The sequence below is a fragment of the Miscanthus floridulus genome, chromosome 8 (genome assembly GCF_019320115.1).
Source record: "Miscanthus floridulus cultivar M001 chromosome 8, ASM1932011v1, whole genome shotgun sequence".
Lineage (NCBI taxonomy): Eukaryota > Viridiplantae > Streptophyta > Magnoliopsida > Poales > Poaceae > Miscanthus > Miscanthus floridulus.
The window spans coordinates 38,601,119-38,622,301 of record NC_089587.1 but is presented as its reverse complement, the minus strand read 5'-3'; the positions used below and the strand labels follow the sequence as shown (position 1 = coordinate 38,622,301).

The 21,183-nt window shown below is 42.4% G+C and overlaps 3 protein-coding genes across 4 annotated transcripts; all 3 read right to left on the bottom strand.

The window, feature by feature from the left end:
- Positions 1–2,934: 2,934 nt before the first annotated feature.
- Positions 2,935–3,931, bottom strand: LOC136471684 (expansin-A13-like). Its single transcript, XM_066469428.1, has 3 exons — positions 3,790–3,931; positions 3,348–3,663; positions 2,935–3,256 (listed from the first exon to the last, which is right to left on the bottom strand). Exons 1-3 carry the CDS (start codon positions 3,929–3,931, stop codon positions 2,935–2,937), a joined length of 780 nt encoding a protein of 259 aa, XP_066325525.1.
- A 1,209-nt stretch (positions 3,932–5,140) lies between these two features.
- LOC136471683 (chloroplast processing peptidase-like) lies at positions 5,141–9,275 on the bottom strand. Its single transcript, XM_066469427.1, has 6 exons — positions 8,658–9,275; positions 7,620–7,688; positions 7,468–7,536; positions 6,310–6,396; positions 5,755–5,822; positions 5,141–5,646 (listed from the first exon to the last, which is right to left on the bottom strand). The coding sequence occupies exons 1-6, from the start codon at positions 9,132–9,134 to the stop codon at positions 5,493–5,495; spliced, it is 924 nt and encodes a 307-aa protein (XP_066325524.1). The 5' UTR covers positions 9,135–9,275; the 3' UTR covers positions 5,141–5,492.
- Positions 9,276–10,156: 881 nt separating this feature from the next.
- Positions 10,157–20,504, bottom strand: LOC136476203 (uncharacterized). Of its 2 annotated transcripts, none has more exons than XM_066473954.1 (12): positions 20,305–20,504; positions 20,001–20,210; positions 19,660–19,744; positions 16,555–16,630; positions 15,781–15,957; positions 15,373–15,478; positions 14,123–14,232; positions 13,920–14,009; positions 13,711–13,791; positions 12,710–13,516; positions 12,115–12,276; positions 10,157–12,013 (listed from the first exon to the last, which is right to left on the bottom strand). In XM_066473954.1, exons 1-11 carry the CDS (start codon positions 20,480–20,482, stop codon positions 12,184–12,186), a joined length of 2,013 nt encoding a protein of 670 aa, XP_066330051.1. In that variant the 5' UTR covers positions 20,483–20,504; the 3' UTR covers positions 10,157–12,013; positions 12,115–12,183. The 2 variants fall into 2 exon arrangements, with proteins under 2 accessions (XP_066330051.1, XP_066330052.1); XM_066473955.1 differs by having other exon boundaries at positions 20,001–20,207.
- Between the last annotated feature and the right edge of the window lie 679 nt (positions 20,505–21,183).

Below are 21,183 nucleotides of genomic sequence, written 5' to 3'. Positions count from 1 at the left end.
CCTGTGCTGGGTCCGGGAATTCTTTTGCTTAGATAAAAAAAGGTTCTCCCGCTTTTATTTTTAAATAGAACGTTCATTACCCTCACGGACATTGCTCCCAGACTAAGCATGTGTCCTGAAGCAGATTATTACATCGAAACCACACTCACTCTCTCTCTTAAGGCAAACTTGCAGCGTTGTTGTCTTGTTGAACTCCCGTACTCTCTTCCAACCATTCCCATAGGGCAGAACTAGCGCCCAAACGTCCATCGCTGCAACATTGACGATGTACTAATGAAACATATCCGGATTATTATTGAAACATGTACAATACGTTGCAACATCTAGAAACACAACACCTGCAACATGCGTCTGAAGCACCTTATTGTTGAAACATGTACAATACGTTGCAACATCTGGAAACACAACACCTGCAACATGCACCTGAAGCACCTGAAACATTCAAAACATAGGCTTTCAAGAGCAACTTTTCCATCTACTTGGGCGAATGGAGGCTCGTCGGCACGCAGAGCTCGACGGTTGTGCGTGGGGGTCACTGGCGTGGAACTCAATGGCACGGGGCTCGCTGGTGGCGTGGATCTCAGCGATGTGGAGCTCGCCGGCAATGCGGAGCTCGGCGACACTGTACGGAGTTGTGCGATAACGCATAGAGGGCAGGGTGGGGTGCGGCGACGACGCAGAGGATGGGTGGGACGGCAGCAGCGGCACGTAGAAGACAGGAGCAAGCGCGTTTCGGGACAGAGTCCCTCCGTTAATTCGGACGCTGAGGGCGCCTATGTTCCCATATAGGTTGAACATCATTCGCTGATTGGTGAGACCCGTCAATGCGGGAAAAAAGGAAGTGATAAACGGACACGGTAGTAGTATAGTATGGCACATTGCTTCCGACGTTTAGGCCTTGTTTAGTTCCAGGGTGTAAAGTTTTGGGTGTCACATCGGGTGTTACATGGGGGTGTCGTATGGGACGTTCGGATACTAATAAAAAAACAAATTACAGAAGTCGTCATTAAAACGTGAAACAAATTTATTAGAGAGAATTCCTTATTTGACACTGGGAAAATGAGGCATTCCTTTCTTGGCCCTGAAATTTTCTTTGTTCCCTATTTGACACTCACTTCAACTTTCATCCCTAATTTGACACTACGTCAAATCCGTTAGCTAACGGTGTTAACTGGCTGTTAAAAAGACGTTTTTGCCCTTAGAAAAAAAAGCGGCGAAGCAAATTTGAGAGGAAAAAAACATGCGTCTTTTTTTTTTGCAGCTGGGCACTTGCATCAGAGGCGGGCGCAGGTTTTTTCCCTCTCAAATTTGCTTCGCCGCTTTTTTTTAGGAGCAAAAACGTCTTTTTAACCGTCAGTTAACACCGTTAACTAACAGATTTGACGGTAGTGTCAAATTAGGGATGAAAGTTGAAGCGGGTGTCAAATAGGGAACAAAAAAAATTTTATGGCCAAGAAAGGAACGACTCATTTTCCCAGTGTCAAATAAGGAATTCTCTCAATTTATTAAGCATAACTAATCCGTCATTAGCACATGTGTGTACTGTAGCACTTTATTGTCAAATCATAGACTAATTAGGCTTAAAAGATTCGTTTCGCAAAGTAGTCGCAATCTGTGTAATTAGTTATTTTTTTAGTCTATATTTAATACTCCATACATATGTCCAAACATTCAATGAAACATGGTAAACTTTTGGAGATGAACTAGACAAGGCCTTAGCCGCCGTGAGATCAGCCTTGAGAAGCCCTCAACACCACACCACGTATTGCTTCGCAGTGTACATACATAGCAGAGTCAAAGTCAACACTGTGCTTGCTACTCAAGCTAGCTAGGTTACGCTGGCCAGTGCGTTAGTTCAGATCCACTGACTTCTCTTGGCAAAAGTCGTTATACTGAAACAAATCAATTCCTATAGTTATCCTAATAAAATTTATATAAAAGAGCATCCGAATTTATGGCACCAAATTAATTAGTATCATAAACTATATTTTCATAATGTGTTATTTAATGCCACAAGTATTTATATATTTTTTTTATAAATTTGGCCAAACATTAAAAAGTTTAACTTAAAACAACTCTAGCAATTAATTTATTTAGAGATAAAGGAGTAATATTGTAAGTAGGTTGTTTATGGGAAAAGCTATATCTCATTGTTGATAGTTCATCGAGAGGAGTATTATTGTACTCCAGTTTGGTATCTACTACAACAACAACCACTTGTTCTCAAATCTCACAATATATTCTGCTTCTTTTGGGACAGCACCAGATATATGGGTTTGTTGCTAATAATTCCACAAATAGACGTTTCAACTTAATCTTTCGATGGGAGTGATATGAATTCCATCTTTGGGTATAAATTTTGCTCTTTCAGGTTACTAATAAATAAGATCATTCTATTATCAGCGTAATATAATAAAGCAGTAATCATTGAGTCAGGTAATCAGAAACATCGGAATAATTAATTTCAGCAGAGTAGTTTTATGAAATCAGTAATAAATCTATTTATGTGCATGACACATACAAGCGCAAAAAAAATAACAATTTTTATTTTTATTTTCATGCCAGAAAGTTCCTATAGAAGTGGTTAATGAGCTCTCTCAAGTCTCAACAAGTCATGTGACAACCAAATCGAGCCAAAGTTCCTATAGAAGTGGTTAATGAGCTCTCACAAGTCTCAACAAGTCATGTGACAACCAAATCGAGCCATCCTAACAAACAAGTTAATTATATTGGTGGCCCAAATCATCAATAATAAGAATTCGTTTTGCTCACCTGTAATCCAAAGGAAAAAAAATATGGGACTTACTAATTTACGCATAGATAATTACGAAATCAGTAAACCTCTTTATGTACATCACAACACATGCATACAAAATATGATCGATCACGCACGGTGGTATGGTACATACGGGTTGAATTAGCTCTGCACACAGATCACAGCTTGAACTGCAGGGTGCTGGCGAAGGACTGACCGAACCTCCACTTGGGCGGCACGACGTCGGTGAAGACGATGGTCTGGCCGTCGGTGACGGTGACCCTGAAGGACAGCCCCTGGCCGGTGAGGTAGGCGAGGGAGTGCCAGTTGGCGCCCCAGTTGCGCTCCATGTGCATCCAGTCCTCCGCCCGGGGCTGCGAGCCCTTGACGTCCATGGCCCTGATGGATCCCGGCCCCGCGACGTTGGTGAGCAGCACCAGGTTGAAGTAGTCGTGGCCATTAACGGTGAAACGCACCCCACCCTTCTTCACGCAAGAGACTCTGCATGCAGCAGGCAAATGTGTTTAATCATCTGCAGATCGGGTTGAAGTAGTTCCTGCATCGATCGATCCCCATGTGGTTAATTACGTGCCTTTTGTAGATGACGGGGATGATGCCGCCTCTGAAGACGCCGATCTTCTCCCACGCGGGCTGCGCCATGTCGAAGTGGGGCCGCACCGCGTTGCACCACCCGCCGTCGGGCAGCTTCCAGTTGGGCGGGCAGAAGTTGGTGGCCGTGACGGTGACGGACACGCCGGGCTTGCACCACGTCGCGTCCGTCTTGCGGTCGCACACCAGCTTGTAGCACTGCCCGCAGGAGGCGCCGCCGGAGAAGAGCGCCGTGCTCAGCGCCGTCGTCCGCGTGCCGTACCCCTGCGCGAACAGGTTGCCGTACCCGCACGCGCCCCCTGCTCATGCATGCATACGATACGGCAGAAGAGTGAATTCCAGTGGCATGCATATGGTGCCGTTCGTCGTCAGCTCGCATGCAGTTAGCAATAAGAGGCTGCTTAGCTTAGCTTAGCTTAGCTTACCCATGGTGCCGGAGGCGTCCGCGCCGCCGTAGAACGTGGCATGCGCCCTGAGCCACTCCGTCTGCGCCTCGACCGCTGCGGCGGCGGCCACCATGGCCAGCGCTAACGCGTGCGCCGCGCGGGCGTAAGGAGCTCCGGACATGTGTGCGTGTCTGGCTTAGTGATTGATCGATCACACAGTTCCTCTCTAACGGTTGCTGGATGTGTATGGTCGAATAGCGATCGAGGCAGCCGAGATACGACGAATGGTGATTGTTATATATCGCAACGGAAACGCCGGGCGCGTACGTGCAGTACGACCTGGGGATGGAAAAGGTTAGCGTGTGGCGACTGGGCGCAGCAACTGAGCAAAAAGGGCTGTCATCTCCCCTCGTGGCACCTGCGCAGGGATCAAGATGAAGACTTGAAGAGGAGTGTGAGCGATCCTGCGCAAAGCCAGGGGGTGGAGGTGAGGTGTGCTAATGCGCAAAAAGGACGGTGCCTTATCGTGTCATGTTGGTGTCTGCTCGCATGTGCGCTAGCTCCTCAGTGCAGCCATGTCATAATCGATCCTCAGGGTCGTTCACGTTCTGTGAGGGGATCTGCCCGGGAATCCATTTTGGGATTCGTTGCCGTGGCAACCAATCCAGTGGCAGATGCAGCAGTTTGTTAAGCTAAGGGCATGTTTAGTTCTCAAAAAATTTCATCCCAAAGTGTCACATCGAATCTTGCGGCGTATGCATGGAATACTAAATGTAGACGAAAAAAAAACTAATTGCACAGTTGGGTGAGAAATTGCGAGACGAAACTTTCAAACCTAATTAGTCAATAATTATATACTAATTATCAAATACAAACGAAAGTACTACAATAATCGAGCCCAAAAAAAATTTGAGAACTAAACGCGCCCTAACTCCGCCCCTTGATGCAAATGCATGATTGGGGAGATTCGCCGTACAGGAAGACAATCGAGTTCATGGCTGGGGAGCAGTGAGATGCTGTTCGACTGAGGAAGTTAGACAGACAGTGACAGTATTTAGAGCGCACAGTGTCAGGGTTAGTTTTACCAAGTCTACCATCAAATATATCAAAATAGTTCTGTTAAATCTACCGTCAATTATATCTTGATATATAGTATATTCATTCGGTATCATACTTCATACATTCTGCTGTTTAATTGTTTAGATAAAATTAAACAATCCTCGCAACAACAAAAAAAAGATAAAATTAAACAAGTTTGGCTTTGGACAGAACTAAGACAGCATAGTAACCACGGATGTAGTAATTTATGATACCTTATGGACTACTGTTCAACCACACGGCATAGCACACTGAATGAACATGTTCTCCATTACAGGATGTTCATTTTACTTGCGTCTCATGTCATACACGGATTTCATCATGTTCCAAACTCTCGATTTCAACAGTGGGACCATATTTTTTTCCAGCTTGATTAGGAGGCATCTTCCAAAAAACAGAAGATGATATCAAGTTTCCCTTGTATACAACAAGGCAAAAGGCCAAGAAACCCTGAGACAAAATGGTTTCTGTGCCTTTTGGCCATTCATTCCAATCCAATGAGAATGAAATGTCTTAATACTCTCTGATTTCTAACGGAGCTACATGCCACAAAGGATTCCTCCGTGACATTCTACAAAAAGAGGAATAATCTAAAGTGGGAAGCTTCCACTACACATCAGGCACCACCAAAACTAATCAACTTCCTACTTTGTCAATTTGACATCAATAAGCGATCCTGGTTTTGTTTCTGGGTTTAATTCAGGGTTGAAGCAACCCTTGGTAGTACCCCCTATTCGACCAGGAGGCCAGTACCGAAAAATTGATCTCCCCAATATGTTCTTTGCTGGAAGAGGGCCCCTGCAAAGGTTGTGCAATGGTGCCGGTCAATTAAATTCAAATTCTGAAATGGCATTAGTGGCAACATGAGAAAATAAAACAGAAATTTGAATGGAACTGACGTATTACCACACATGTGAATCATAGCTGTTGTTTCGATTATCTCCCATCACAAAAACGGAGTTTTCAGGTACTTGCTGCATCACATGGTTAAGTAAACAAAAAAAAACATGAAAAATCAGCATGCTTTTACAAGGATTGGAAAAGTAAATTCTAGCATAAAGACATCATTCATGCATAAAGCAAAAGAAACCCTATTTATACAACAACTAATCTGTGCATGTTGCTAGGCATTTGCATTCAATTGGGTGGGTGTTCTCAAGAAAGATGCAACTCAAATTTCATTGACTAATGTGATTCAAAATATATCAGCTTTGTCTTATTCATAATTTGGCATAACATGGCATTGAGCCACTCAAAATGCATTTTTTTCATGAAGTGACAAATTTTAAGAGCAGGTCACATAACCTATAAATTCATCTATCAAACAACAATACAGTCACTGCTGGGAGTCTGTAGTCCAACAAAACGTAATTATTGTATCTGCCATTTGTTTGTCATAGAAAGTATTGCGGGGTGTGGGGATTTCACATGTTACCCATGAGCAGCCCAGAAAAATCATACCACAGGGTTCATGTCATAAGAAGGTGGCTCAAGAATGAATTCTTCATTTCTAGCCTCACCATTCACAACAAGTTTTCCTTCGTGAACCTGCGACGCACCAGGCAACAAAACATAAGAAAATTGTGCAGTAACATACAAATAAACAAGTACTTAATATCTATGGCAATTTCTTGAACATAAACTCACATCAACAATAGGATTAACCATGAGTAATGCAATTTGAATGAACTAATAGTATGTTTTTCTTCTTATCTCTTCCACTATTATAAGTACTTATTAAGACAAAATCACTTTTATGAGTCCTTGATAATTCTAGCATGCCGTTGTGGAAAAAAAGAATACGTTGTGGATAATTCTAGCATGCAACAGAAAACAATCAGCTGTGGTAAACGTAAATATATGGAAACCAGCAGACAGTAACTGTTGACACCAACTTGGGAGAATAAGACCTCAGATTTTTTTTTTATCACAATAAGACCTCAGATTTGGTATCCACACCAACAGTCACTGTCATTGTGCCTGGTATGAATGGATATGAAGCAGACAAAGGTTTGCCTGCAGCTGAATTCAACATCCACACAGTGGTGGCTAGCCAAGTGACCATGTGTTTGGGATAAAGCCATCCTGTTGAACTTGGTGAAATACAGGACTTCCATCATGACAGACGTGCAGAAGTGGTAAAGAAGCAACAGGTTGGACATAGCAAGCACAGGGAGCAATAGAATGGTAATAAAATTACAAAGTTGTTTCGTATGCATATTTTGGAAATCCTTTTTTCCTTCTATATGGAGAATTACAATATCAGGAGGTGCTTGGAAGAGATTGCTCCAGGATGATTTAGTTCAAGATTTGGATTCAAATCTCATCTATTCAACCAGGTCCTCAGTTCCTTCCAACATGACATATGAGAAGGTCTCCTGTTTGGTTTATGCCTTAGGTAACAAATGCGACCAATGGAACAATAAAAGCAGTAGACAAACCAGAAAAACAAATAACATTAAGAACTTGTTGCTATACCGCATCCTAACAATCATCTGTGCACAGTTAATTGTTTTGTCTCAAAGAGGAATTCAGGGACAAAGAGAAAATGATTGAGTCTTTACACTCAAGAGATATAGTGGCATTCATAATAGAATAGTTTCTGATTTTGAAACAAACCTCAACAACATCGCCCTCCCTGGCAACTACTCTTTTGATGAAAACATCATTATCAGTATACCCAACCTCCTGAAAAGGAATATGAAAGATTCTAAATCAATAAACAACATATATCATCAAAAAACAATGCACATATGTGTACCTGCAAGTACCTGCAGCACTGGCGGGCTTTTGAAAATTACTATATCATTGACACATGGCTTCCTAAAGTAGTAAGTAACCTGAGAAATGTTAACACGGTCAATTATGCAATGAAATAATATCTTTTCTTACTTAACATCAGATTTCATCTTTCAGCAAAGACAAACATATCCAGAATATAGTGGGCCATAGTGTCATCATGCAAATTCAAATGGATTAAACAAATTATCCGAGTTAGAAAATGTGAAAGATTAAAGTGAACTAGTCTACAAACCAACTAATAAAAAGATAAAATTAGATAAAGCCAAGCAATATTAGCTTCGAAGTGCATTAGCCATTAGGCACCAGTTACCACTTGACAGACCCACAAAATCCAGTTCCTGGTAACATCATGTACTTCGGCATAAGAATTATGTACAAAACATAGCGCAGTTTAAAAAATATAATATGCTGAAAGTATTGGAACTGAATTCTTGAGTTGCATCCAAATTAAATGGCTCCGGAACTACAAAATAACTAACAAGAGATTTAGAGCATATTGACTGAAGATTGCTCTTATGTATAGTAGTCAATATGTGTAGTTTCACTTAGAACCAAATTAGAACATCATATTTGAACAAAGATGTTGCTACACACCAAGAGCTTCTACAAAATGTGGACAGCAAAGTTTATGAAACCTTGAGTGAATAATTTGAGCCCATATATGCTATAGACAAGTGAAATAGGAAACTTAGGTCCTGCCTTATAGGATATCAACTCCCAACAAAAATAAGCTCATGACTACGGTAGTTGAGGCAAACAGCAGTAACCCAGATTGAAACTACCACATATTCACAAAGAAAAAAAAATATTCAATACCACCAACATATCATTTTACCTTTTCATTGAATTTGTATTAATGGTGCATAACAGCATACATTTGTCAAAAAGGCACAAAATTCATTCGAAATGCTTAGGTATTTGAGCAACCGGAGTTCCAAGTGCCATCTGAGCTCAGCACATGAATAAAACCGAAAACCGAAAATGGACGGAATGGAGAGGAAACACACCTTCTCGGCGACGATGCGGTCGCCGACGTCGAAGGTGGGGAACATGGAGAGTGAGGGGATGAAGCGCGGCTCAGCGATGAAGGTTCGGAAAGCGAGCGAGATAGCCACCGCGGCCAGCACCGTCTTGGCGTCCTCAGTGGTCACGTTCATCCACTCGGGCAGCAACCCCTTCTCCTTCTTCTCCCCCTCCTCCTCCTCCTCCTCGTCCTCCCCTCCGCTCCCTCCCCCGGCGCCGCCGCCCCCGCTCCCGCCGTCGGGGCCCACAGACGGCGCGTCGGCAGGCGCTGCGGGGGTGCGGACCCTCCGCCGCAGCCGTAGGTACGGGCAGCTCCACGCATTGCAATTGCCGCCGACGCTCTGGAAAGCGGTGGTGGGCAGGGTGCGGGTGCACGGGAGGGGTGGCTTTGGGGAGGTTTTGAGGAGGCGGGCGGGGACCGGGGTCTGGGAGGAAGCAGGGAAGAAGTGGACGGATGACATGGCCGCGGAAACCGGTGATATGCAGGAGGCAGTGGTCCTCCGGCCGCGCGGCTCGACGGCGTGGCGTCCGTGCCAGCCGCTGATTTGGGTTGGGGATGGACTGGAGGGAGGGAAGACTGGAAGGTAGGATAAGCAAGCTAGTGGCGGCCTGGCGGGGAGGATGGGTGTTTGGCCGGTGTGGTGTGCTTAAATACTAAGCATGCTAGTAATATTCAATTTTATTTTTAAAAAAATTGTACGTATAACTTTTGAGAAGATTTCGATGGAATCCGCGAACCGATCAAATGCACTGTTTAAGCTTTATACCTTCGAAATTCCTGCGCTCCAAATTCTGGACAACCTCTGAGGTCAGCTTAACTTTACATCCGTTTATATGATGCAAGTGGAAGGAGCTTCTGAGAAATTGAAATACCCTTTTCCAGATAATGAACTATTTAAAAAGAAATGGTTTTAAACTGACCTGCATTGCAACTTAGGATGGCTTTCCTTTGAAGTAATCAAGTTAATCATGACAGTGAGTCGTGATGCCGAATTGTTTAGCTGAAACTAAAATGGCCATATCTCTAGCAAACGTTTCTGCCAAAACTATAGCACACACAAGACTTCCCAGTAAAACAGGATAGGATCATACTACGCGCGTGATTCGTTCTTGGGCTCATACATGAGACTATGAGAGCCGGACCACCGCTTGCCAGGCTCAGCGTGTACATGGGAGCTAGGACACCGCTCGCAGGCTCAATGCGTGCGGGATGACGCTGATTGGTTCTTGTGTTTTATCTGTTCCGAGTTGCAGATCGATTGCCCACCCGACCAAGCGCCATGTACTTTCTGTTTCATCTTGCTCGCGCGCCTCAGCACGGCTCGAGCATCTTCAGCAACCGGCGGCCAGGCCGAACTCCTCATTCAGGCATCCAATCATCAAACTTGCACACCGCCGGCTTGGCAAAGCCAAATAGGAAACCAATCACGCCCTACAAGTTCAGTGTTCCTCCCAAAAGATCACAGACCATATTGATATTGGCTTAAAAGTTAAAAAATTCATAGATTGTGTAAATGTTCAAGAGAATAGCATGTTAGCATTCATCCTGCCTGAGGTGATTATACCCACCAGCAGCCACAGAATGTCACTTTTTCCTGAAAACGCAGGAGAGCTACGTATCATTGTATTAAGAACAAGAAAAACTGGGTGGGAAAAAAAACTTGCAAAAACACACACCAACGACTTAACACTCTCAGATAGGTAAATTGCCCATGATACACCACATATCACTACCACGACCAGGAGTACAGAACACCTTTTAAGTCCTCCCATCAGATAAGGCAGCTAGGTAAGCAATGCCCTTAGCCCCTGCCAAACCCCATAATCTCATCTCAACGGCCAACAGTGTGATGCTCTCAAGATTTGATGAGGCTCCATCAAAACAAAGGGATTACGGTGGTTCCAAATGGTTTATGTTCCGAGAATTAAAATAGAATTTAGACCTTGTTGAATCTGCCCGTCCACCTGCTCTGATTTTACACCACCAGCCATCAAAGGAACACTCCTGGCTGAGAGAGGTTATGGAGCTCCACCCTTTGCAGCAACCCAAACCAAAACTGCCACGAGAAAACACATGCTACCAAAAGGTGATTAACTGTTTCACTTTCTTGATCAGACAATGGGCAGCGAGCCAGCGAGGGGGATGCTGCAACCCCCGGTGAGCCAGCCGATCAACCATCCAATAGGACAACCAACCACATGAAGAAGCGAAATTTACCCGGAACCCAACTCTTCCAAATGTGTTTCCAAGGGCCAAAATATACTGATCCTTGGAAGAAACTATCATAAGCCGACTTTGCTGAATATTCCACAGAAGGTGCAAGACGCCAAATGTGCTATCATCCACTTCGGGCTGCAAATTCACTTGAGCAAGGAGATCCCACAGATCAAGGGCACCAACATTCAAGGCCCCTGCAAGTCAGTGAAAACCATCTGGTTGTTGGTCTTCCGCTTGGGCACCAAGGCAAACAGATGGGGAGCAATATCAGCTATATATTGTCCATGTATCCACTTATCTAACCAGAAGAGGGTGTATGCTCCATCACCCACTTCAGTACAGGTCGCCATGGAGAAGAAAGCCCGTACACATTGATAAACATGTACAGGAAAGGTTGACCAAGGTTTGTTAAGTTCAGTTTTTGCAACAGCCACCTCATTCGGAGAGCCCAACTCATCTTTTGCAAGTCGGATATACAAAGACCGTCCAGCTCAGGGGGGGCGACAAGTCTTGATCCAAGCTAAGGGGGCACTGTCAGAATGCCACTTGTAATAAACAAAAAGGGGGGTTGCGGATGCCATGGTTGCCTAAGGAATGCGGTGGAAGTTTCATATTCTGACACAAACCTTGTACACTGGCAGAAAAAGATCAATTTGCATTTGTACCAGATATCATCCCAACAAATTATATCCATGGTATGTCAGATCGACACTGGGGACTACAAGTTGACCTTGATGATGCATTGATGCCCCTCCCACCATTCAGCATACTTGGTGTCCTGATTGCTCATCCTTTTACACAACAGATACCTCAGCATGATGGACCTATCATCCTTATATCGGTGAGGAAGAGCAAACTCAGAAACTCAAGATGCATAGGCAAAATACTAATAACCCTTGGGCCCGCCTGTAAGAACCTGTATGCTTACATTATTTCTATTTGTATCTTCAGTGCGATTACATAATCTTGTCCCTGCTGTATATGTTCTCTTATCAGTTATAACCAACCTTGTCTGTCACGGGAAAGCCAAAGTAAACGTTTCTACTCAAGATCCACTGGGACTGGTCGCAGAAGTTGAACGGTTGAGTCAAAGATGCCGAGACAGATTGCATCATTCAGCAACTGTAGAGGTTAACAAGAACAAAACATTAAGATAAGGTTATAAGAAGCACAGAGATTATGATAAACTAAGTGACTCAGAATCCTTTGCAGCAGATATTTACCAGCAGCCACTATCCCAGCAGTGAATATCCACCCAATGTTTCATTTCATCCAAAACAAAGCTCAATCAATCATAAATATGAACTGTATCCTCCACCGAGAGGTACTCTTGGACAAAATATTGCTTCTATCAATAGACTGGGGCAACATCTGAAGCCAACACTCTGATAAGGAGAAATATTAGCTTGAGCACGATAACAAGTTTATCCGGAGGAAAAATACCAACTTTTATTTACAGCAAGTAGCAAACACAGCATAATTGTATTGTACAAGAAAACCAGCCAGTTCTCAGAAAAGGCATAATATCACCCAAAGTATTGCATGCAATTTATCACCAAGCCTCCAGAACCTTTAAATCCAGGATGCCACTAATTTCCAATGGACATTGTGATACAGTAACTGCCCACATTAACTTACTCTACAGGTAGTGTTGATAGGTTGTCTAACTTGCCATGCAGTAGTTAAATATAATTACTACAATCGAGTTAGCGGATAGGATATTGGAGAAGACCTCTCTTAAAGCAAAAGACATTGAATTACTGAAAGCATCAACTCCAAGGAAAATCAGGTAATGCTGATGGCTATACTTATACTTACCGGTATACACACTACGTCACCTTGCGCATTGGTTAGTACTGGAAGTGTTCGTCTTGCAGCAGCTGGAATAGATCTAAGGATCTGAAGAGCTTTTTGTGCTGAATGTTGCAAGAATCTGGAGTGATGCGGTGCAGGATCCATTTCCATCTTGGTACAGGATGCTTTTGGATCACTAAGGGTCTCTTCCACTGAAGGGGTGTTACAAACTTCAGCAAGGTACAACCAGTCAGTATCAACCATGTGCCGGACTTCAAGACTTCCACCCAAATTCACAGTACAAAACTTGGACAGAGATTCTTTATTTTCAAGCAAACATATTTCATTGACATCTTCTGGCGCTTTCCATGTAATCAAGAATTTGCTCATAAAGTGACATGTTTCACCAGGACAAAGGCTTAAAACATTACAATCAGGAAATTTTGTTTCCTCCAGGTCCTGTTCTTCGTGTTTATGTTCTTTCACAATAAATTTATCGTGCTCATCTGTTCGTAAGTAATGGAGCTTTTCTAATGTAAAATCATCTATTATGTTGAGATCCTTCGCTTTGTTCAGAACATCTATGGAAGATTTGGAATACAGAAAATGTATGTCCGAGTGGTTCTGTATAGACTGATTAGCCTGAAGATGTCCTTCAAGGACTATGTGATCAATAGCAGGTACTGGAGGTGCCTGCTCTTCATAGGAACACTTGTAGGAAGTTTCAGCAGAAGATGACTCGATCCAATCAACAGAACAACAAACAAGTACTTTTGTACCTTTAGACCTTGGGACAGCACAAAGGTAACAACCAGCTACAGTAAGGGCAGCCTGCATGAGAATCAAGCACTGCTGAATGAATTCCTAAGCGACTGCATAATGACTAATCATGTATTCATGTAAGCATATATGTTTTATATTTCATCTATCATGAACCAGCATATAGAGCCACAAATGTCTGTCCTACTAATTTGATCATTTCAGAAGTTTCCAATACAACACTGAAATCGTCAAGTAGAATAAACCTTGCAGGGACTGCTACGGATGTAATCGAGTAGCAGTCGAGCAGATCTACCACGAAGTGGCCTGTGCCTTTGTGAAACAAACTGCAAAAGAGAAAAAAATGAAGAATTAAATCTGCTACTACCAACAAATAAAGTATCCAATTTAATGCATACCTGCAAGAATTAAATCTGCTACTACCAACAAATAAAGTATCCAATTTAATGCATACCTGCAAGATATATGCTAAATATTGTGAAAGACTAAGGTCGTCAACATTTAACGGATCAAGGTTTTCCAGGTCAATAATAGCATATCCATACTGCAAGACAGAAAACATATTTAAGAGAAGAAGCCAGCCTAGAAACACAATAATAACACAAGAATCACCTAAGGCTAGGAAACTTCATATCTAAGTAGAGAGCAAGGATGGACCTCCGATATTGACACAGACTGCTTTGCAATCATACTGCAAGCACAATCAACAAATGCCCGTGTCAGCCGGCATGCGCTTATCAGTTCATGAACTCCTGAGAGAAAGGTACCTGATGTAAACAAGAATTTATCAGAATAATGTGTGTTCATGCACTCGAGGCTAACTGCACACATACTCCCAGCAGAAACAGAAGACGAGTAGTTTGGGATGTTGCAGTGGAACTTTAAAAAAAAAATCTGAATATCAACAACTTTTTAATACTTTGATAGAAAAAAGATGATGTGACAATATATAAAAAAATTATCCTGGAAACTACTTTCATATTTTTTAAAATTTCTTGCACTTCATAATAAACTATAATTGAAACTATTAAACTAATGGTCAAAGTTGTTTTGCAGGCCATATTGTTGTAAAAAAAAGAGATACTTATTTCTGTGACCAGACGGTGTACTAGTTTAACATAGACACAACTTTAGTTATTCATCTGGTAGCACGAAGGTCATGTTTTAGCCCTCAAGAAATGTGCAGACATTGAGACACCTACTAGCCAGATATCCGTGATTTATGTGCATCAATGACATACTTCTACTGTGGCGAAATGCAGCCTTCCCAGAAGAGTCTAACTTGGACAAGAAACATGAAAGGTTGCACAGTTTTCAAGTACAAGAGGTAACTCCACCTGGCAAGCAGTGATTATTCAAGTAAATGAATCACAGAGTTTGCTATGATAACTAGCATGGCACCTAACCACAGAAAACAAGAGGGACATCAGGCTCAAACAGAAGGCGGACTTTCGTTTGTGCAAAATGTAGCCATGTTCAATCAAAACAAAGCAAAAATAGATTTAAAAAACCCCAACCTATGGGGGATGATAGCCCAGCAAGGAATTTTCTTAAGGGTTGAGAAAAGGGACCAAAGGAAGGCCAGACCCACCTAGGAACATGCTGAAAATGGTCCCTTTTTGGTTGGCAGACCCACAACTGGGGGATGTACCATAACACTATCCAGGCGTTGTCAGCCATGGTCAACCAAGCTCAGTAATTTTAGTGAATGTCTATGGGTTATGCATTTCAAGTTTTCAAATTGTGTAGTTGATTATTTGATTAACTAAAAGCATGCGCAACTTTGATAAACATCGATCCTGCACGATATATGAATTTAAAATTGAAAACATAACAAATTAATTGTGAAAACAACATAAAAGGACTATAATATTGAATCAAACATGGCAGCTTAAGTACAGCTTGACCTTCAGTGGATAATTTTCTTAAAGACGACCGAATTCGGTTTCTAGCATACTTCATATTAGTATTTGTTGGATCTTCCACCCAGGATTGATTACTACCTTGACATATCTGTGAAAAAAGATTGAAAAATTAGGTACTGCAATATGAAAAGATGATTCTTAAACTGATTGGCAACAAGAAACATTGGCAATACACTTCAATCTGTCCATAAGAAATTTCTTATTAAAAAAAAGGGATTAAATCAACAAAAAGATCCTTTTGGTTCCGATTGAGAAATTGTTGAAGTTGTAAGAACACACTTAAATATAAGATGTCTAGCCAATCTCAATAATCAGAAGGTCTGAGAAAATGTCTGCCAACCCACTGGTAAGTGGTAACACATTAATAAGTCCATATGAGATTTAACTGACCTTATACATGTCATCTTTTGAAAACTCAAGCATAGGCCGCACAAGAAGAATGCCATACCGTCGAAAATTCTCCCCATCATATTTTACATTAGATGCAAACAACTGAGACACAAAGGCTGTACCAGCAAGCCCTAAAACCCCACTTTGGCGAGATAGTCTGAGAACAAAGAGCTCTGCCTGCATTTACATGACTGGACTCATTCAGATAAATTCTAACACAAAAAGTATGACTGTACGTAAATACCATGGAAACCAAATACACATCATGCAAGTGTGCAGCCTATTCACAAAACCTCAATTTGATGCTTCAATGGGTACTGTTACAATTACAACATATAATTTAAAAGTCTATTCAATCTGAAATCTATATTATTCGTTCACTCAATCAGCTATCCATTTGTTTTGCCTGAAAACGGATGGGCAAAAAAAGACATGGTAGTACAGAACCACACAATAATACCCTATCTAGTTCCAGTTCCTCACCAAAAAAATTCAAAAAGTAATGCGCAACAGAGCATGTGTCATCAAGTAGGAATTCATCAACTGACCAACAAAAGGAAACACTCATCAACTGGCCCTTTTTTCCTAGACATCGCTTATAACTGTACAAGAGGGAATTCCAGATTTTGTAAATTATCTGGAGTATTATCATTTAATACCAAGTTAATTACTACTGAGAACTAAGTCTTATTTGTTAAGCTACAATTATAAAATTGGGATAACTTCTCCATCAACATCAAAAGAGCAAGAATAATTAAACCAGCTTTAACAGACCTGGTCGTCAGAGTGGTGTGCAATAAGCAAGATTCCTATCTGTTCCTTTATACAAATGTCCAGTAGTTTTTGGTACCTGAACTTATTAACACATGAGGCTTTATCAAGGTGAATAAATTGACACAATAAATTGCCAGTGCATAGGTTGGGTCAGTATACACAAATATACCACAAAGGCCTCAACATTCATTTAAATTTTATCATGTTATGCAAAGTTGAGAAGGGTGGGCCTGGTGCAAGCGGTAGAGTCTTACCGCCTGTGACCGGAAGGTCCCGGGTTCGAGTCACGGTCTCCTCGCATTGCACAGGGGAGGATAAGGCTTGCCAGTTGCCACTAACACCCTTCCCTAGACGCCGCACAGAGCGGGAGCTCTCTGCACTGGGAACGCCCTTTATGTTATGCAAAGTTGAACGTTGTGGTCTTTTTAGAATACCTACCTCTTGGGTCCAACAGTTCTTTGCATTTCCACTAAAAAAAATAGTTCTTTGCATTGGTTGAAATCATCTGTGCATTTATAGAGTTCAAGGCTATAGGAAATGTTCTACTCCCTCTGCTCCAAATTATAGTTCACTTTAGTTTTGTTCTAAATCAATCTTCTCTAACTTTGAACAAGTTCTTAGAAAAAAAACATATTAATATCAATTACCCCCTCCATTCTAAATTATAAGATGTTTTAGTTTTTTTTGATACATTACTTTTACTATGTATCTAGACATAGTGTATATCTAAGTCCATAGCAAAACCTATTTATATAGAAAAGCTAAAACGTCTTATAATTTGGAATGGAAGGAGCACATCTTTTAGTTAAAATAATAAATGCATTATCAATACATAATTCAAGGATACTTTAATGGAACTAAATTAATATTGTAGAGTTTGATGAATTTTTCTATAACTTTGTTGAAGTTAGAGAAGTTTGACTGACAAAGCTAAAGTGAACTATAATTTGGAACGGAGGGAGTATAAAACTATACAAATATAGAATGTGTAGTGGATACAAGAGCAGTATCAGGAGTAGACACGGTTTGTTACAATTTAGCATTAATTTAGTGATTGTTGGCAAACTTACGGATGCAACTCTTTCCTAGCATTATGCTCCATGTGTCACAGAAATGATTGTAGTTGTTTTAATGTAGAAAATTCTGATTATGGGCCAAATCCAGCTTGTTCTCTGGGCCTTCTTGCTTCTGTTCTTTAGCCCAGCCCAACTTCTCGTGGAATACAGGCAGTGCTAGGTTTTGAGTAGCAGAGTGGAACAAGCAGTGGCGGCTCTCATTCTAGAGTGGCAGTGGCGCAATGGCCATGCCTGAGTCCGTCGGGCGTGCACCGTGCAGCAGTGGCTGCGAGCACACAGATCGAGGATGGACTGCTGGGATTGAAGCTGCAGCGCGTAGTACGGAGCTGACTCAGTTCTTGGTCACCTTCTTCCATGGCTGATCTCCTCTATAAGCATTAGTATTCAACTAACCTCGGAAAAATTTCCCCTGTTTTCCTTTTTCCTACAGGCCTGTGAGTGCACTGCAGAGCTCGTACAGTTATTGGATTGGAAGAAGGTGCCAAGGTGGTGCTGATGACTGGTACAACACCCAGGCTCGCCCGCACGCGCTTACGCGGTGCAGTGAGCTGATTGGAAGAAGGTGCCAAGGCGATGTTGGTGACTCGCGGTGCAGTGAAGCTCTGTATCTCCGTCCTCCATGCCAGCGGCAACGACGGCACATAGGAACTTCTGGGACAGTGGCTGGTGAGCCGTGCCTTGCCTCGATCATTGATTTGTTTGGGCACATCGCGCTGTGAGCATTAGTCTTTCCTTCTATTGATCTGGATAGCTTGTTTGTGATATTTCTGATATATGATCAAGGTTGCTAGGTTGTCACTGACACTGGGAAATTAACCATGCACAGTGGTTTAAACCTTGTGGATTAATGACATATATACTTTTGTGTGAGGACTTGGTGATAATTTGTGTTTTGACCAAAGATTCTTGTCGTTCTAATTCTTCAGAAAGCATTTTATTGCTGTTGAGTAACATCTTTGCGTTGCCTTGTTCTGAAAGTTAGCAGCAGTCTATGTAATTTTACAGTGTCTTCAAGTTCCTTGACTAGTTGTTTTGTCCTGTTAGTGAGGTCCTGTGTTGTTCGAGGGAGCAGGAGTCTTTAGTCATGGGCCCTAATATCTCAATCAAAACCGAGAGCCATGATTAAAATCGTCCTGTGTTGTTCAAGGGAGCAGGAGTCTTTAGTCATGGACCCTAATATCTCAATCAAAACCGAGAGCCATGATTAAAATCAACTCGTGTCCAGATTTGGTTATACACCTGTATATCAATTCTACATGATACACTCTTGTTCAATACCAGTATATGATCATGTTGGGAGAGCACTTGTGTGCCTACTCTCATGATATTTTTGTGGGAAATATCATTTTTGCTCATATTATAACATTGTTTACTACAAGCATTTCTTGACACAGTTGTTACAAACAATTTGTCCACAGAAGATGTAAGGCACGACTGTAATGCCTAGTTCAAACGGCTCAGCTCTGCACGCAGAGTGAAGCACACACTCCCACCAACCCGCTTACGCTTTCGTCCTTGCTTCACATAAAAGGGTTACCCAGGGTTGGAGACGTACTCTAGAAACCTCATATGTCGGTCTTACTCACCCTCACCACGCAAGGTGGAACTAAATACCCACAATCTCACATCAACACACAACATGGGCCACAATAGGCCAAATTCAACGATGTCACAGTGACACTTTTGCCAAATAGAGTTGCCAAAACTGTGGTTTCCAACCAGTCAGCCAGATCATTGATTTGTACATATTTTGTGCGAACACAAGTACAAAAAACTCATCTCATATGTAATATGTTCTATAAACATCATCAGTTAGGCTTTAACAAGGAACCCTGACTATTTTGGGGTACAAGTTGTTAACAATGTCCAGAAAATACAAATTCGTTATGCATTTCAGATAAATACCAGAACAAACTAAATATAAGCAGGTTTCCAACTTTGAGCCACTAAATGCCAAGTTTACAGGAAGTCAAATTAACCCAGTAGCATCAGGTTAGACAAGGGGTAAAGTAAAATGGAAGGCAAATACCTCACTTCGCGGGCAGCCTCTTGCACCTGCCCTTGCTTTGGACGACCATCAGGCCACTCACACTTAGCAATCTCACACTCAACACCTGCAACAAAATCACAAAACCTCAACAAACGGCCAAATGGCAGAGGTATGACTTCAGCTATCACCACAACTCCCTAATCCTCCAAAACAAACAAGACCTGAGGATCACAAGCCCAGGTTAAGCATTCTTAATGAAACAGAAAGCGCTGGAAATCCCCTAAACTGTATAGATTGTGTCCAGGCGCTCGACTACCTCTATAAAAGTTCTCACTAAAGATCAAACAGTAAATTCTACGAGATTAAGTATATGATATTACCCATGCCGCGGACGCGGTCACGCACTAGACGCGCCTCATCGGCGCTCTCGGGCCGCAGCCCATGGTCGACGACAACTCCTAGGAGCCCGTCCACGAATGCTGAGGCGACGGGTCCCTCCTCATCACTGGCCTTCCGCGCCGCCGCCTTCTTCCAGGCCGTGGCGAGCACGCACAGCGCCATCGAGTCCGGTCCGCCGGAGACCCCGACTGCTGCAACCGACCAACAAAATTAACCCGAATTAGCAAGTTCAAACCCACTGAAACGAAATGTGACTAAAACAGCGGAGCGGGAGAAGGGGCGAACCGATGCGGTGGTGCGGGTGGATGCCGGCGAGGGCCATCCGGCGGGCGAAGGAGGCGTGGTAAGGGGCGAGCGACGAGGAGCGGGTAGCGGAGGAGGCGGAGCAGCGGAATAGAAGAAGGCGGCGGAGCGGGAAGCCTGAACAGGGCGACGCCCGGAGGGAGAAGAGGAGAGGCGGCATGGCCAGAGCTGAGAGGGGGAGATAGGGATGAACGGCTGCAGGGTTTAATGCTCCCGGCAAGGTATAAAAAAATGTACTAATATGGCCATCGTGAAAAAAAGTTAGCAAGAAGTCCATTTTGTCTTTGTTTTTACAATGCAACTCTTTTAAGGGACGTGCTAGCGTCCTAATGTCCGACGTGGAGCGCTAGCGTCCGGATGGTTCCCTAGCAGTAGGCCAGTGTTGCTTCGGACGTCGCTCACGCCGTGAGTCGCTTCCCACGCGTATCTTATGTGCAACACTTGATTTATTTTGAAACATTCAGATGCAATGGTTGTAACATATAAAAGAAGACAGATAAAACATTTGAAACAATCGTCAAAAACATTTGCGAAAACGCATGAAAACACTTGAAAACTATTGCAAAAATATATGCAGCATCTAGATAAAACAGTTGCAACATACGTATGGAAACACCTAAAACACTTAAAAACATATGCTTGCAACATGTATGCATATACAACATCTAGATCTACTTTTGCAAAATCGAAAGAAAACACTTGCAACATAGTCTAGAACAGACGAAACATTTGGAACACACATTTGAGACGTACGTGTATAACCATTATAAACATGTGCAACATCTTAATATACTTTTGCAACATCGATATACAATACTTGCAACATCTAAAACACTTGAAACATACTCTTGCAACATGCGC